This window comes from Patella vulgata, chromosome 2 (genome assembly GCF_932274485.2).
Source record: "Patella vulgata chromosome 2, xgPatVulg1.2, whole genome shotgun sequence".
Lineage (NCBI taxonomy): Eukaryota > Metazoa > Mollusca > Gastropoda > Patellidae > Patella > Patella vulgata.
The window spans coordinates 9,142,556-9,158,570 of record NC_065880.2 but is presented as its reverse complement, the minus strand read 5'-3'; the positions used below and the strand labels follow the sequence as shown (position 1 = coordinate 9,158,570).

Here is a 16,015-nt window from a genome sequence, read left to right as displayed (position 1 = left end):
CCTAAAATAATTTTATTCAACTGTCGATTAATAAAAGTATTAAATATTTTGTTTGAATCTGTATTGAATTTGTTTTTTGTTATAATTAGGCCTGCATGCTGCCTGAGAAGTATGTATTGTGTAATAGTTATCGCGTATGTCTTCTTTATATTCGAAAGTAATAAAAGCTAAAATGTCCTACTTCTTCTGGATCAACCGGGATAATGAAATCAGGTAGTCCCTATACGAAATGAAATGAAACGAAATGGGGTTTAACGTCCTACTGTTCTGCTCCTATGCTGGGCTAATGAAGACGGGCATACGCCATACAGTGTGCTATGAGGGAAATTTTCGCCGGGCAGCGGCACTATCGCCTACTCTTATATCGAATTCCAACTGCCAAGGGATCTTTTACGTGCATTCCAATGTATACACGGGACCTCGGTTTTTCGTATCATTCAAAGGACTAGACAGCTGTCCTTGTCAGGCCCTCCGTCCTGCATCACTGACAAGGGGGAACCACGCCGGAAAATCTTGATGAACTTTCTCGGCCAATGCAGGGATCGAACACCCGACCTTCAGGCTAGCGAGCCAGCGTCTTACCCACTTAGCCACGTGATCCCCTAAATGGGGTATACGACAGGGGCGTGGTGACCCATGATTTTGCATGAGGAACAAGATCCTGCCCGGGCCCCCAAAACAAATATTTATATATGTGTGCGGAAAGGGGGGGGGGCTCCCAGCATAGGCGTACGGGGAAAGTTTTGACTGGGGGGGGGGGGCGGTGGTGGTTGGTGCCCAAAAAATGTAGTTAGGTTCTTAGTATGTTACATAATAATAATAAATTCGCTGTTAAATTGGACACATTCAAGAACACAATATCTTTTTTATACAACTTTTACAAAATACAATTGTGTGCCCAAATTTTCCCAGCATTTGGTGTCCAAAATGGGGGGGCAGCCGCCCCCCCATCCCCCCACCTCGTACGCCTATGGCTCCCAGTGCCGCCGGACGATTTGTAGCATATCTGACCCACGGTATATGTTTGACACTGGTTAAGCATTATGATTACAATGTTGAAAACCGCATTGTAGCCGCGTGATTTGCGTCATGGTTTTGAGTTTTTTCGCCCTCTTGAGTTTTTGCGCCCCCGCTCAAATGGCAAAAATGCGGTTTTTAACATTATAATCATAATGCTTAACTAGTATCAAACATATACCGTGAGTGGGATATGCTACAATTCGACACAGCCCAAAATTACCCGGTGGCACTAGGAGGGACTGTCACAGAACCCCCTCCCCCGCACACACATATGAATATTGTTTTTGGAGGGCCCGGATGCAAAATCATGGTTCACCACGACCCTGCATTGGCCGAGAAAGTTCATCCATTTCATTTCGTTTCACTTAGGTGGAAGCGGACGTTATATATAGCTATTTCACCTATATGTTTCATAAGTAATGGTCGGTCGTTAAACCCTATTTCTTTCTATCTCCACCATCTTGTTACCTTTAATTAAACACACCTGTTAAATTACACAACAGCGTGTGGTATTTCACACCTGGTTTACCGTTCACATAACTCATTATACCGCATATCCTAAATACACGGTGACCTTTGACCTTATTATAGGTAATGTACGGTACGAAGTGAAGACTATAATTGGTTTATTTGTACGGGACACAGACATCTATTGTTGAAATTTATCCACATTTGACTCGTATGGTCTGTTTGGACAAATTGTTAGGTTGGTGGTGAAATAAAATGACAGAGAGAGAAATGGGGCTTAACGTCCAAACGACACAAACTAGGTCATTTTGGGACTAACAAATGGTTCAATTTTATTTCAATAATTCGCTTGCACATAGGGGTCTTTAGCAGTGCGAGGAATCCGGAGGACCCGGAGAAACCCCACGAGGTTGGACAGGCGACCATACCCCTTGTCACGTAAAACCACGCCAGTTGATTCAATGACAGACCTTATGATACAGCGGCAGCGCGAAAACGCTAACCATTCGGACATCCAACCCACCCTGGAATATAATGACAATATACTTCTGAATGAATGAATGAAGCAACGGGATTTAACGTCCTACTTTTCTGTACCATCCGGCTTTATTTAAACCGGGAAAATACTATACAGTGTACTTATTATTACAGTGTTCGATGTCCCTTATAGCACACTGCATATCCTGGTACGTGCAGAAAAGTAAGACGTTAGACCCCATCTCTATTAAATATGACGGGGATCACGTGGCTAAGTGGGTAAGACGCTGACTCGCTAGCCTGGAGGTCGGGTGTTCGATCCCTGCATTGGCCGAGAAAGTTCATCCAGATTTTCCGGCGTGGTTCCCCCTTGTCAGTGATGGAGGGCCTGACAAGGACAGCTGTCTAGTCCTTCGGATGAGTCGAAAAACCGAGGTCCCGTGTATACATTGGAATGCACGTAAAAGATCCCTTGGCAGTTGGAATACGAAATAAGAGTAGGCGATAGTGCCGCTGCCCGGGCAAAACTTCCCTCATAGCGGAGCAGAACAGTAGGACGTTAAACCCCATTTCGTTTCATTTCATTTCATTATTAAATATGACGATAATGTATCCTTATTACGCGTTTCTCACTACTCTTCATCAAATTTCAACTGTCAACGTGTACACGGGACCTAGGTTTTACGTCCTATCCGAATGACTAGACACTGCCCTTTTCCGGCCTGGGCAGTGGCGCTCGGTCTATTCTTATTCTAAACATCCAACCTTAATTGATACTTTTACGTGCACACCAACGTGAACACGTGACCTCGCTTTTTTTCACTAGAGAGAAATGAGATTTAACGTCCACTCGACACAAACTAGGTCATTTCGGGACTAACATATGGTTCAATTTTATTTCAATAATTCGCTTGGGAGTATTGGTCTTTATCAGAGAGGAGACGGGAGGACCCGGAGAAAACCCACGAGGTTGGACCTAAGATGGAACCTCCAGGTTAGCAAACCAACGTCTTACTCACTGAACCACCAACCTTAAAACGTGAAGAAACCAGACGAGGCAGATGCATCCTTAAATGCATGGTATGTATACATTGCTACCGTTTTCTCAAGGACGACTGGTGTTATAAATAAGTGTTCGAAAACTATCCTCTTCTTCTTTTTACTATGGGGGGTTGGATGGCTGAATGGTTAGCGTGCGCGCGCTGTATCATAAAGTCTGTCATTGAGTCGACTGGCGTGGTTTCGAATCCCCGGTTGTACGTGACAAGGAGTAGGGTCGCCTGTCCAACCTCGTGGGTTTTCTCCGGGTCCTCCGGTTTCCTCCCACTGCTAAAGACCCCACGCGCAAGCGAATTGTTGAAATAAAGTTAAACCATATGTTAGTCCCGAAATGACCTAGTTTGTGTCGAGTGGACGTTAAACCCCATTTCTCTCTCTCTCTCTTTTTACTATAATAAAAATGAAGAAATGTTGTTTCCGTATTATAACAAATACAGTTTACAAATAATTTTAATTTTTTCTCCGGGTCCTCCGGTTTCCTCCCACTGCTAAAGACCCCTACGCGCAAGCGAATTGTTGAAATAAAGTTAAACCATATGTTAGTCCCGAAATGACCTAGTTTGTGTCGAGTGGACGTTAAACCCCATTTCTCTCTCTCTCTTTTTACTATAATAAAAATGAAGAAATGTTGTTTCCGTATTATAACAAATACAGTTTACAAATAATTTTAATTTTACCGAACCAAACAGCTTTTAAGTTGTTTTTTTCTTCAATCTTGATGAAAAAACAAGAGCAGGTTCTCTTGTTTTTAAATAAAATTCAAAAATTGAAGCAATATGGACCGATGAACATTTATAAGACACGTGCTGGGTCGGTGGGGGTGGGGGAATATTGCTTCGAAAAAAAAATTCAAACATTTTTTTTTTGTTATGATATTCAATAAAACAGAGAATTTTGTAAACAATATTTTATTTTAAATGTACGAAAAGGGATCAGGGAACAGGCATAGCCTATATCACCCCTCTACTCAAGAGGATTATTTGTATTATGGTCATAGGCCGTATATTTCACATGGTCCATGATCCGACCAATCAACCCTTAGAACAGATTGTTTGATGACCGGATAATAAAGGGGAATTAACTGGATAACGTCCAGTGAAATTAAAACATAATAAAACCCCTATAAAATTAGACCCAACACAAATCAGGGGCCACAGATTGCAGAAGATATAAAAGCTAAACAATTTGTTCGAATCAATTGCCGAAAATTTGGCTATATTCTATGAAAGGATTTAATTAACAAAATTAGCTGTTTATAAGTTTATGGCTTTTACATATTTTCGAATAATAAAAATAAATGCAATAAAATATAAATCTTGTGGCCATTTTGGAGAAGATGTGATAAGAAATATTTCCGTTCTCATACTTTATTGCCTTTAATTTTCATATGAACTTTAGCCGCACCGCACCCACTCTTTGTCATTTTTCGGAACAGGTGCGTTCAATATGTTTCGGTAATGGAGTTATTTCCCTTTAACCGCATTCATAAAATACGCTTCATAATTAATTTCAGCCCCACATTGTTGATCAGGAGGATGCGTCTTTTGTGGACTAGACAAACAAACGAAACTAATAAACTCCCTAAACTGTATTCTATATAATGATTTTTTTCCACGATGAAAATTATGAATAAATTTGACCGAATTTCCCGTATTTATCCATAAAATTTACTCATCTGCCCAAGTGTTCGCGTCTGCGCAGAAAAGTCATCCGGGGTAGTTTAGAAATGCAATAATGGCGGCTATAGTAAGGTGAATAGCATGATCGAATTTTAAGTATATCGCCATCTGTATGTACATAATAACAAGACACTCACTTTATTTACAAGTCTTAGAAAAGCAAAATGATGCAGAATGTTGCTCAGACTAAAGCAAACGAAATACAAGATGTTAGACGAGTGGAAATAGACGAAAATAGCCAGACACCATCTTTAGAAAACCCAGGTCCAGGAGAGATTAATGATCCCTCCTCAGTTTTTGTGGCAGAAACCTCGAGTGAGGAAGACGAGCCATCGGAGGTATAAATTTGTGATTAAATCTTGATTGCTGTGTTTATTTCGTGCATTTATTTTTAGATAGGAGTGGTGTGATGACAGTTATTCATCTTTTGATCAAAGTGTGTAGTTTTTCCGAGACGGTTTCACAACCACGTTTGTCATGACCAGCAAGATTAATAAGGTTACTGCTCCTCTGTGTAAATGAAAGGAGATATGTGGACGTTGGTGTCTGATTTGGGGTTTAAAAGGCATGTTGACTTTAGTTTGATGTTTGATTAAAATAAATCTTGGGTTAATAACCAGTTTTTTTCTCTAATGATGTCATGAATAAATCATATCAACAGGAAAGCTGAAAGGTCAAAGTTCATAATGGCCTTAGGTTACATAAAATTAATTCTAAAGTCAAAGACTCCATGGAGGTTTATTGTGATGTGAATTTGCATAATTGAATATGTAAATGAGAAAATCAATTAAGTTAAAAAGAGAATACCTATAATTTATTCTGAGTCATCATTCACAACAAGAACTTTGAGTTGGAACAGACAAAGACAGCATGCATGCAACATTTTCCATATTTTATTCCTTTTAGTTTCTAAAAATGAGATGATTTGCATGTGGAGTTGAATGGAATTAAAACAAAGATTTAGTGCAGCATGTTGTTATTCACAATCCTATGTGAATTTATCTGATTTTTAGTAGATTGTTACTGAGATGGTAGGAAAATTAGAATCTATATTAGAACATAAGTTTTTTGGTTTAAACCAATTCTTGCACACAATCTATTTGTCATCCTTGCAGATTTTTCTTGTGGAATTTTTGAGTACCCGTCAATGTTATTTGGGTGATTGATGGTTTGGTTGTGTAAGATTGATAAGAAAACTTACAAATTGATAGAGTATTAATCAGGTTAAATTAAATGTGATGTGTAGCTTGGATATGTTTTATGATTTTGGCTTGTTATTATAATCACTGATTCGTTAATTCAGTGGTTCTCAACCTTTTTTCTGCCAAAGGCACACCTTGGAACACAAGAAAAAATAGCAGCACACCTGGCTAAATATATTTGATTTTTGCAAAATAAAAACATGGTAAGTCACACAGCATACAACTGTAGACAGAGACTAGTCGTGGACATATAGAATGACTCAAACTACATAAAGAAAAACACAGCTATGAAATTATCAGTAGACAACAGTGAATACGATACTCAGTTGGGATCACATGGGTTTTTTTTTCACATTTTCTTACCGTGCCGTTCAAAATTTTGCGGCACTCATGGGAAGTTCTCACATTGGATGAGAATCACTGAGTTACTTGTTTTATACATGTAAATATACATTTACATGTACCGTATATCTATTAGACAGGGATTGTATATATAAGGAACAGGATTAGCCGAAGATATTTTATATCAATGAGTCAATGTAAATGACTTTGTTCTTACATATTAATCAACAAAAACAACAACATCGGATGAGACGAAAAACCGAGGACCTGTGTATACATTGGCTTTCACGTAAAAGATCTCTTGGCAGTTTGAATTCGATATAAGAGTAGGCCATAGTGTCGCTGCCTGGGCAAACTTTTCCTCATAGCACACTATATGATGTATGTTCATCTTCATTAGCCCGGTATAGGACTCAGCAGAACAGTAGGATGTTAAACCCCATTTCATTTCACTTCAGAATTCCAACTTAAACAGGTTATTAAGATAACCAATGGACATGCTGTAAGCATACTGATATTTTAACAATGCAACATTTTAGCATGGAAATATACAACTGCAAAAGACAATGTTTGATAACTGTACAACAAAACAAATACAGAACAAACCATACAGTAGAGACACATAACACATTTCTAGAGAGAGAGAGAGAGAAATGGGGTTTAAGGTCTACTCGACACAAACTAGGACTTTTCGGGACTAACACATGGTTCAATTTTATTTCAATAATTCGCTTGCGCATAGGGGTCTTTTGCAGTGGGAAGATCCGGAGAAAACCTACGAGGTTGGACATGCGACCCTACTCCTTGTCCATCACATTTCTAGAGTAGATACATGTATATAACTGGTGAAGGAAACAAGGACAGAACAAACCATGCAGTAGACAAAGTGTAATTAGATGTACATCACTAGGGCAATATATACATGTAGCCTACATGCATCTTATCTGTCAGTTTTTAGTCTTTTCCTCAATACTTTTAAAGTACAATAAAATAGCATGTCCTTGTTGAAATAAAAATACAACCATTTTAACCAGTAAATACATGTAGCAGTCATGTGGAGTGGGTCATTGTCTTATCTAATTACATTCCCTGGTTGTACGTGACAAGGAGTAGGGTCGCCTGTCCAACCTCATGGGTTTTCTCCTGGTCCGTCGGTTTCCTCTCACTGCTAAAAACCTCTATGGTTAAGCAAATTATTGAAATAAAATTGAACCATATGTTAGTCCTGAAATGACCCAGTTTGTGTTGAGTGGCGTTAAATCTCTCTCTCTCTCTCTCTCTAATTACACATGTAACAAAAAATTGAATTGATACAACACAGTCAGTCTGAACATTTTAATATAGCCTAAACGTCCATTTCTTTAATGCCAAATCCATCCATAAGCATGCTCAAAGCACTTTTAAGAGCAATATGCATGTCAATTCAGTCAACATAAGATTGTTTGAACAAGTGAGTTTTTAATTGGAATTCGAAATTTTTAAGAGTTTTGCTGTCACAAACATTTTCAGGTAAATTGTTCCACAGTTTTGGTGCAGTAGTACTAAAGCTTCCATCTCCGAACTGTTTTAATTTTGAAGATGGAATGCACAAAATGTTTTGATACTGGGATCTCAAAGTGTGAGTTGACTGGTATACAGTTAGTAGGTCTGAAAGATACGAGGGTGCTGTCTGTACCCTGTTGACACTGGTACGTCAAACATAGGATCTTGAAGTCTATAATATAGAACAAACTGTACATAGATACAACACAATCTCAACATAAAATAGAACAAAGAGTACATAGATACAACACAATCTCAACATGATGAAGAACAAAAAGTACAATCTGAACATAATATAGAACAAACTGTACATAGATACAACACAATCTCAACATGATGAAGAACAAAAAGTACAATCTCAACATAATATAGAAAAAACTGTACATAGATACAACACAATCTCAACATAACATAGAACAAACACTACATAATACAACACAGACCAGTTGACCAGACCAATTGACCAGACCAGTTGACCACAGACCAGTTGACCAGACCAGTTGAACCTCATTTTATTTCCTTAGTTCGAATCCCAGAATGGGCTGAAAGAGACTTGTCAGGAAAGTGTAGAATAGACAGCAGGATGGACCTGAAAGTTGGATTTGAATTTGACAATGTCCTGGTAAAATTTACTTCAATATTACATACATTACCTTTACTGCTTTAGAATAAAATCCTTGCTAACCTGGAAATGAAGGAAAAGAAATGTTATGTTGACAAGATACCAAATTCCATTGCTTTTTTTTTTTAAAGAATATTTATTCAATATTTACATATTATAAAGATACAATATTTAATTATTGGATCTAGAAACAAGCCGGAGCTTATATAAATTCTATTTCCCGTAATAAATTATTTACAAACATATAGATACATTGATCTTTTAGAGGCATTCAGTAACTGGATAGAGCAATAAACTATAACACATACTTATGGAAGAACAATTACTGATTTATTTGGGCGACGTTTCGAAGAGTATACTTGGTTGAAAACGATGAGAGAATACTCTTCAAAACGTCGCCCAAATAAATCAGTAATTGTTCTTCCATAAGTATGTGTTATAGTTTATTGATATAGATACATTGTTTATAATTATAATCAAGAATTACATACAGTTATAAATTACAAACATATAGATACATTGTTTATAATTATAATCAAGAATTACATACAGTTATAAATTACAAACATATAGATACATTGTTTATAATTATAATCACGAATTACATACAGTTATAAATTACAAAAGCAAAACATCTTTATTCTCACTTGATGAAAACGTACAAAATACTTAATATATAGAGGTTAATGTGGTTAGGGACACGGTTATCTTATGTTGATAGTGTGATGTGAACCTCCAGCTGTGGATAGTAGAAAGAGAAAGTCAATATCAAACTCCATTCCTATCAGATTTCACAAGGAAATGTAAGTGGCACGGTTCCCTTTATCCTACCCTTTGTGAACCTGGTATTATTCTCTGGGACCCAGGTTGCAGAGGATCAGGGGGTCCATTGACCTTGATTGAATAAAAAAGTATTTGACATGCATATTTTTTAGATAAATAAGATTTATCTTCGCATCCATCGAAAATTTTAGTGTCCAAAATCTGAGGAGAAATATGATCTATGAGTGAAGTGTGTAAAAGTTGAATCAAGCTAGTTTCATTTCCTTGTCATGTCACATTGTTTACTGTGATGGACAACAGTTTGTCCGAGGGTCCAGAGCTACATGGACATGTACCGTGTCCGCCCTTGCCTGGTTCAAAGTTGTCAAGACAAATTAGAGGACTGGGGACACTCTTTCATAATGTTCCTATTGGATAAAAGTTATAAGAAACAGGTTGGTATGAGAGGCACAGAGCTACGTGTCCCGAGGGCACGGAGAGGAATGAGGGGGCTGGTGATGAAAGATATATAATGATTAACTGATACAAGTAGAAAGTAAAAGTAGGTTATTATTGTTGATAGTTATTTATCAGGTTAGTCACATGTTACTAAAGGTGAAGGTCACTAGTGTCTGTCTTGTGTGTTGTGATAGTTAAGTGTTCAATGGTTTCTCATCATTTGACATACTGTAGACCAGTCTGACATCTTTAATGTCAGCCACTTGGTCTGATGTCACTTCTTGTCAGCGACAGGTACATGTATCTAGATCATTTCACAGTATTTGTGACAATAGTGTCTTATCAGGATGAAAAAATAAATTGACTTGCAATTCTAAGTATGAATAGTTCAATATTTTGGTCATAAAAATTTGAACTTTTTTCGCTTCAGCAGCTGTTATAAATACACTTTTGAGAAGCTTTTTAACTATGGGTCACTGTATGGTCACTTTATGGTTACGGACACTACAATGTGAAAAGTGAAAAAAATCAACTTCAAATTCAAATGAATAAAAAATATGTTAGATTTTAAAATTGCACATTTCAAAAGTAATATATTACTACTGAAGATCACATTGATATTGTAAGTTTTCAGAGTTTCATGCATACATGTATGTACACTGTGATTCTGAAAATTTGACAGAAACACTGGTTTTGAAATTTAGTCATAACTCCCTTAATACACTGTCTATTTGTATAATTCAACTACCAAAATTTATTATTAGAAGGCATTTTCAAAACAGTCACAGAAATTACATTAATTGAGTTTTAAAATATATTTTATTGAAGTGATACAGCATAACACATGAAAATGGCTGTTTTTGGGACATATTTATTGCCGTAACTCAACAACAAAGATATATATTGAGTTGAAATTTGATAGTCATTAGGAGAGGTCATTATTACAAATGTTGAATATAAGAAATTGACTGTAAATTCTAGTAGTTGTTTCCAAACTGGGGGGTTGGATGGCCGAATGGTTAGCACGTGGCCGCTGTATCATTAGGTCTGTCATTGAGTCAACTGACATCGTTTCGATTCCCTGGTTGTATGTGACAAGGAGTAGAGTTGCCTGTCCAACCTTGTGGCATTTCTCTGGTTTCCTCCCACTGCTAAAGACCCCTACGCACAAGCGAATAAGTGAAATAAAATTAAACCATATTTTAGGCCCGAAATGACCTAGTTTGTGTCGAGTGGCCAATTATAAAATTGAAAACAGAACAAATACTGTGTTTAGACAATATAAATAACTTAGTTTATATTCTTCTATATGTGTTATTGAGGAGCCACGGTGTCTAGGTGGTAAAGACGTTGGCTCCTAGCCTGGAGGTCGGGTGTTCGATCCCTGCATTGGCCGAGATACTTCATCCAGATTTTCCGAAGTGGTTTCCCCTTGTCAGTGGTGATGAACGGAGGGCCTGACAAAGACAGCTGTCTAGTCCTTCGGATGAGACGAAAAAACCGAGTCCCGTGTATATATTGGAATGCACGTAAAAGATCCCCTGGCAGTTGGAATTCGATATAAGAGTAGGCGATAGTGCCACTGCCCGGGCAAAATTTCCCTCATAGCACACTGTATGGCGTATGCCCGTCTTCATTAGCCCAGTATAGGAGCAGAACAGTAGAACGTTAAACCCCATTTCATTTCGTGTGTTATTGAAATAGAAGAATCTGCATTTAATTTTATAGTCAACTGGCGTGGTACCGATTCCCGGGTTGTACGTGACAAGGCCAAGGCGTAGGGTTGCCTGTCCAATCTTGTGAGTTTTCTCCGGGTCCTCAGGTTTCCTCCCACTGCTAAAGACCCCTACACGCAAGTGAATTATGGAAATAAAATTGAACCATGTGTTAGTCCCAAAATGACCTAGCTTGTGTCCAGTGGAGTTATCTCTCTCTCCTCTCTCTCTCTCTCTCTCTCTCTCTCTCTCTCGTTTAGTTTTATGATTGAACAATTGACATATTAATACATGTATGTGTAACAGATATATAGGTTTCTCACCATAATTTATTTATTTCAAAGAATATTATGCCCAAGGCTCATTACATTTAAATAAAACTCATGCAAGTTTTCAAATCATTCAGTACAATTTCTCTCTTCAATTTATCATACACATCTGGTACTCTATTTTAAATTTCCTTTAGTCAGTCGCTTGTATTTTATAGTTTTATATAATATGAAAGCCATGATGGCTCGGTGTCAGTCACTGGTATTTTATAGTTTTATACAATATGAAAGCCATGATGGCTCGGTGAATAAGGTGCTGACTTGGCAGGAGGTTCAGTGTTTGCTAAGAATAATACCCAGTATTTTCTGACTTAGTTTTTCCTTGTCAGGATCGTGTCTAGTCATAATGATGGTATGAAAATCCAAGGTCCCATTAGCACGTTGGCTGTGCACTTTATGGTGCACTGCACATGTACATGTATGCCTGTCTTGTTAAGTCGATTTCAACAAGGACGTGATTCCTCCTTGTCAGTGAGGGCCTGACAAGGACAACTGTCTAGTCGTTTGGATGGGATGAAAAACCGATGTCCTGTGTACACATTGGCGTGTTGCAGTTGCAGTCCCAAAAATCTGCCATTTGCTGGAACAAGAGCTGTTGAATAAGTTTGTGGAAGAGAACCTGTGATTGTATGCCAGAATGTAAACATCTTCATGCATTCTCTTAATGGCCGAATGGTTAGCGTGTGCTCGCTGTCATAAGGTCTGTCATTGAGTCAACTGCTATGGTTTTGATTCCCCGGTTGTACGTGACAATGAGTTGGGTCGTCTGTCCAACCTCGTGGGTTTTCTCCGGGTCCCCAAGTTTCCTCCCACTGCTAAAGACCCCTATGTGCAAGCGAATTTTTGAAATAAAATTGAACCATGTGTTAGTCCCAAAATGACCTAGTTTGTGTCGAGTGGATGTTAAACTCTCTCTCTCTCTTGCATTATCTTCACGCGAGAAAAACACGCCAGCGAAACGCTAACATAGAAATAGTCCCATTACTTTTGCATTATATCGACCTTTCTGCGAGTGGGAAAAGTGCGCGTTAATCTGTGTCAGCCAATGTCTTTGACAGTTGCCTTATTTCCAAACGTAGTTTATCTGTGCTTTGAGAAATGGAAGCCCAGTTTTTACTCGTCATCATTAGCCCAGTCGAAGCAGAACAGTAGGACGTTAAACCCCATCTCATTTCTCAAGTTCTTTAGAGTTGACAGTTCAAAAATAGATAATGAAAACAAAATATGCTGAAAATTTCAGTCAAATTGCTTCACTCTGAACCAAGATATTAAATCACTAATATCATTGGCTTGCGTTGAGTAAATCCAATACCATCTTCAATAGAAGGCTTGATCTCGCTTTAACTACGCACATCTTATCAAGGCCTTCATGTAATACCCTGCATATTTCGGCACTAATTTCGATTGGGTACAAGCCCAACTTGTGAGCCTATCAGATTCCTCGATCGTCGCGAATACCAAGTCTCGCACTAAAATATCTACCTGTGATAATCAAGTTGCAAAGTTCAAGGTTCATTCAATGTCAAGGTTTCCGTGGAGGTCGTGATGTTACACATCTGACTGGCACTACTGCTCACGTGTCTGTAGATAACATAGCTATAAGTTCGGGAATTGTGAAGTAAACAAGCAATGGCCAGATGTTGTAAAACTCGCAGTCGTTGCTTCAGGAACATGATCCGATACATGTTCAGACTTCAGATCATCTGCCTGCAGTGATTGCCGAATGTTGACAATTTTTAATTCATCATAACTTTATAAATACTGAATGGAATTAAACTAAAATATTGCAGCTTGCAAGAGATTTAAATTCATTCAAATATCAACCATGTTCTTGAAGATGTTTTTGTGTATTTTTCAGGTTGATTCGTTCACATTAGATGAATCAGCTGACCTAGACGACGATCAAATCCTGGAACCATCACAATTTTTACTTCAAGCTGAAACGGGAGATCCTGAAGCCCTACAAGCCGTGGATCCGGAGACACATGCACGTTTAGAAGCACTATTAGAAGCTGCAGGTAAAGGAACCACATACAGATATATAATATTACTCGGTGACCACCATTTTTAGGGGGGTTGGATGGCCGAATGGTTAGCACATGCGCACTTTATCATAAGGCCTGTCATTGAGTCAACTGGCGTGGTTTCGAATCCCCGGTTGTACGTGACAAGGAGTAAGGTTGCCTTTCCAACCTCGTGGGTTTTCTCCGGGTCCTCTGGTTTCCTCCCACTGCTCAAGACCCAAAATCATCTAATTTGTACTTGTGTCCAGTTTAAAACTAACCATTCAATTTTGATGTGTCTAATTTACAAGCGTTTAATTTCTCGATCCCTGTTCAAAAATAAACAACCCAATTGATTAATGATGTATAATGATTTATTTTTAAACAGTGGACAGGAAATTAAATACTTGTAAATCAGTCACTCATTATCAAAATTAATAAGTCAATTTTAAACTGAACACAAGTACAAATTAGATGATTTTGGGTGGTTTTAAATGATTTTTAAACAAAGATTTGATATTGAATGATTGTGAAAGAAATTAGTGCTAAATACACAAGATTAAATGATACCCAGTTTACAGTGACTACATGAAGTTCTATCTACTCTTGATTAATAATTAAATATCGTTTTCCTGAGATGACATGACATGACATGCTGTTATTATTGGTAATTGTATCTAGGCAAATAATTTATTTAAAGATACATTATGAGAGATTAGATAAAGAACTGGCAGTTCTCGCTATAATACTTAAAAACTAGATAATGTAAAGAGAATTTGCTGAAAATTTCAGTCAGATTGATCCAATCTGAACCGAGAATTTAGCAATTGAATTTTAGGCTTGGCCTCAAACATCATTACTAAAGTTGATTTGATAAAAAAACATAGTCTCGATTATCCATTTCTTGATTTAATCATGAATAAATGTAGAGCAGCAGATCGGATCCTAATCCAGTAAATATCGCAGGCTAGGGTTGACATTGAGAGTTAATTATGGTCTGGATAAGTTAATTAATGTATAATTTATAGTTTAGATAACATTTCAGGCCTGGTTGTACGTGGCAAGGAGTAGGGTCGCCTGACCAACCTTGTGGGTTTTCTCCAGGTCCTCCGGTTTCCTCCCACTGCTAAAGACCCCTACGCGCAAGCGAATTATGTAAATAAAATTTTTTTAAAAAAACATATGTTAGTCCCGAAATGACCTAGTTTGTGTCGAGTGGACGTTTAACCCCATTTCTCTCTCTCTCTCTCTCTCCCATTTCAGGCCTAAAGAAAGACCTGCAATAGACAGATTTGGAATAGACTGATATCTGTACTGATTATGACTCATTACCAAGCCTGCTAAAAAAGAAGGGGGGGAGGCCGATGGCCGAATGGTTAGCATGTGCGCGCTGTATCATAAGGCCTGTCATTGAGTCAACTGGCGTGGTTTCGAATCCCTGATTGTATGTGACAGGGGTAGGGTCGCCTGTCCAACCTTGTGGGTTTTCTCCGGGTCCTCCGGTTTTCCTACGTACTGCTAAAGACCCATACGATCAAGCAAATTATTGAAATTAAACCGAAATGACCTAGTCCTCTCTCCCTCTCCCTCTCCCTCTCTCTCTCTCTCTCTCTCTCTCAAAATTTTAAGAAATATTTTTTTTGTTATTTAACAGGAATCAGCAAACTATCATCAAAAGACGGCAAAGCTTTAACTGATCCCGAGGTACTACGTACTTTGACTTCTTCGGTTAGCAGTGCTTTAGATGAAGCCGCTCAAGCATTACATCGTATGAGACAAGAACACCAAGGACAAATCTGTACCACTGCTGATGGGTAAGTATAGTTTATTATAGATGGTGGGACCAATCTGTACCACATCTGATGTAAGGTTGAGGATATAGGGACCAATCTGTAACACATCTGATGGGAGGTTGAGGATATAGGGACCAATCTGTAACACATCTTATGGGAGGTTGAGGATATAGGGACCAATCTGTACAGCTGTTGATGGGGGGTTGAGGATATAGGAACCAATCTGTACCACATCTGATGGGGGGTTGAGGATATAGGAACCAATCTGTACCACATCTGATGGGGGGTTGAGGATATAGGAACCAATCTGTACAGCTGCTGATGGGGGGTTGAGGATATAGGAACCAATCTGTACCACATCTGATGGGGGGTTGAGGATATAGGGACCAATCTGTACAGCTGCTGATGGGTAGGTAGAGTTCATTATAGATGGGGGGGGGGTGAGGATGTACCACTGCTGTAGGGACCAATCTGTATCACTGCTGATGGGTAGGTAGAGTTCATTATAGATGGGGGGGGGGGGGTTGAGGATGTACCACTGCT

The 16,015-nt window shown here is 38.4% G+C and overlaps 1 protein-coding gene across 3 annotated transcripts in view; it reads left to right on the top strand.

Moving 5' to 3' along the window:
* Positions 1-4,736: 4,736 nt before the first annotated feature.
* LOC126810644 (ankyrin repeat domain-containing protein 17) overlaps positions 4,737-16,015 on the top strand; it is a 47,245-nt gene continuing 35,966 nt past the window's right edge. For all 3 annotated transcript variants that reach the window (XM_056099148.1, XM_056099147.1, XM_056099146.1), the window contains exons 1-3: positions 4,737-5,041; positions 13,535-13,694; positions 15,334-15,493. In XM_056099148.1, coding sequence (XP_055955123.1) covers positions 4,868-5,041; positions 13,535-13,694; positions 15,334-15,493 — 494 coding nt within the window. In that variant the 5' untranslated portion in view covers positions 4,737-4,867. The remainder of the gene's footprint in view (positions 5,042-13,534; positions 13,695-15,333; positions 15,494-16,015) is intronic.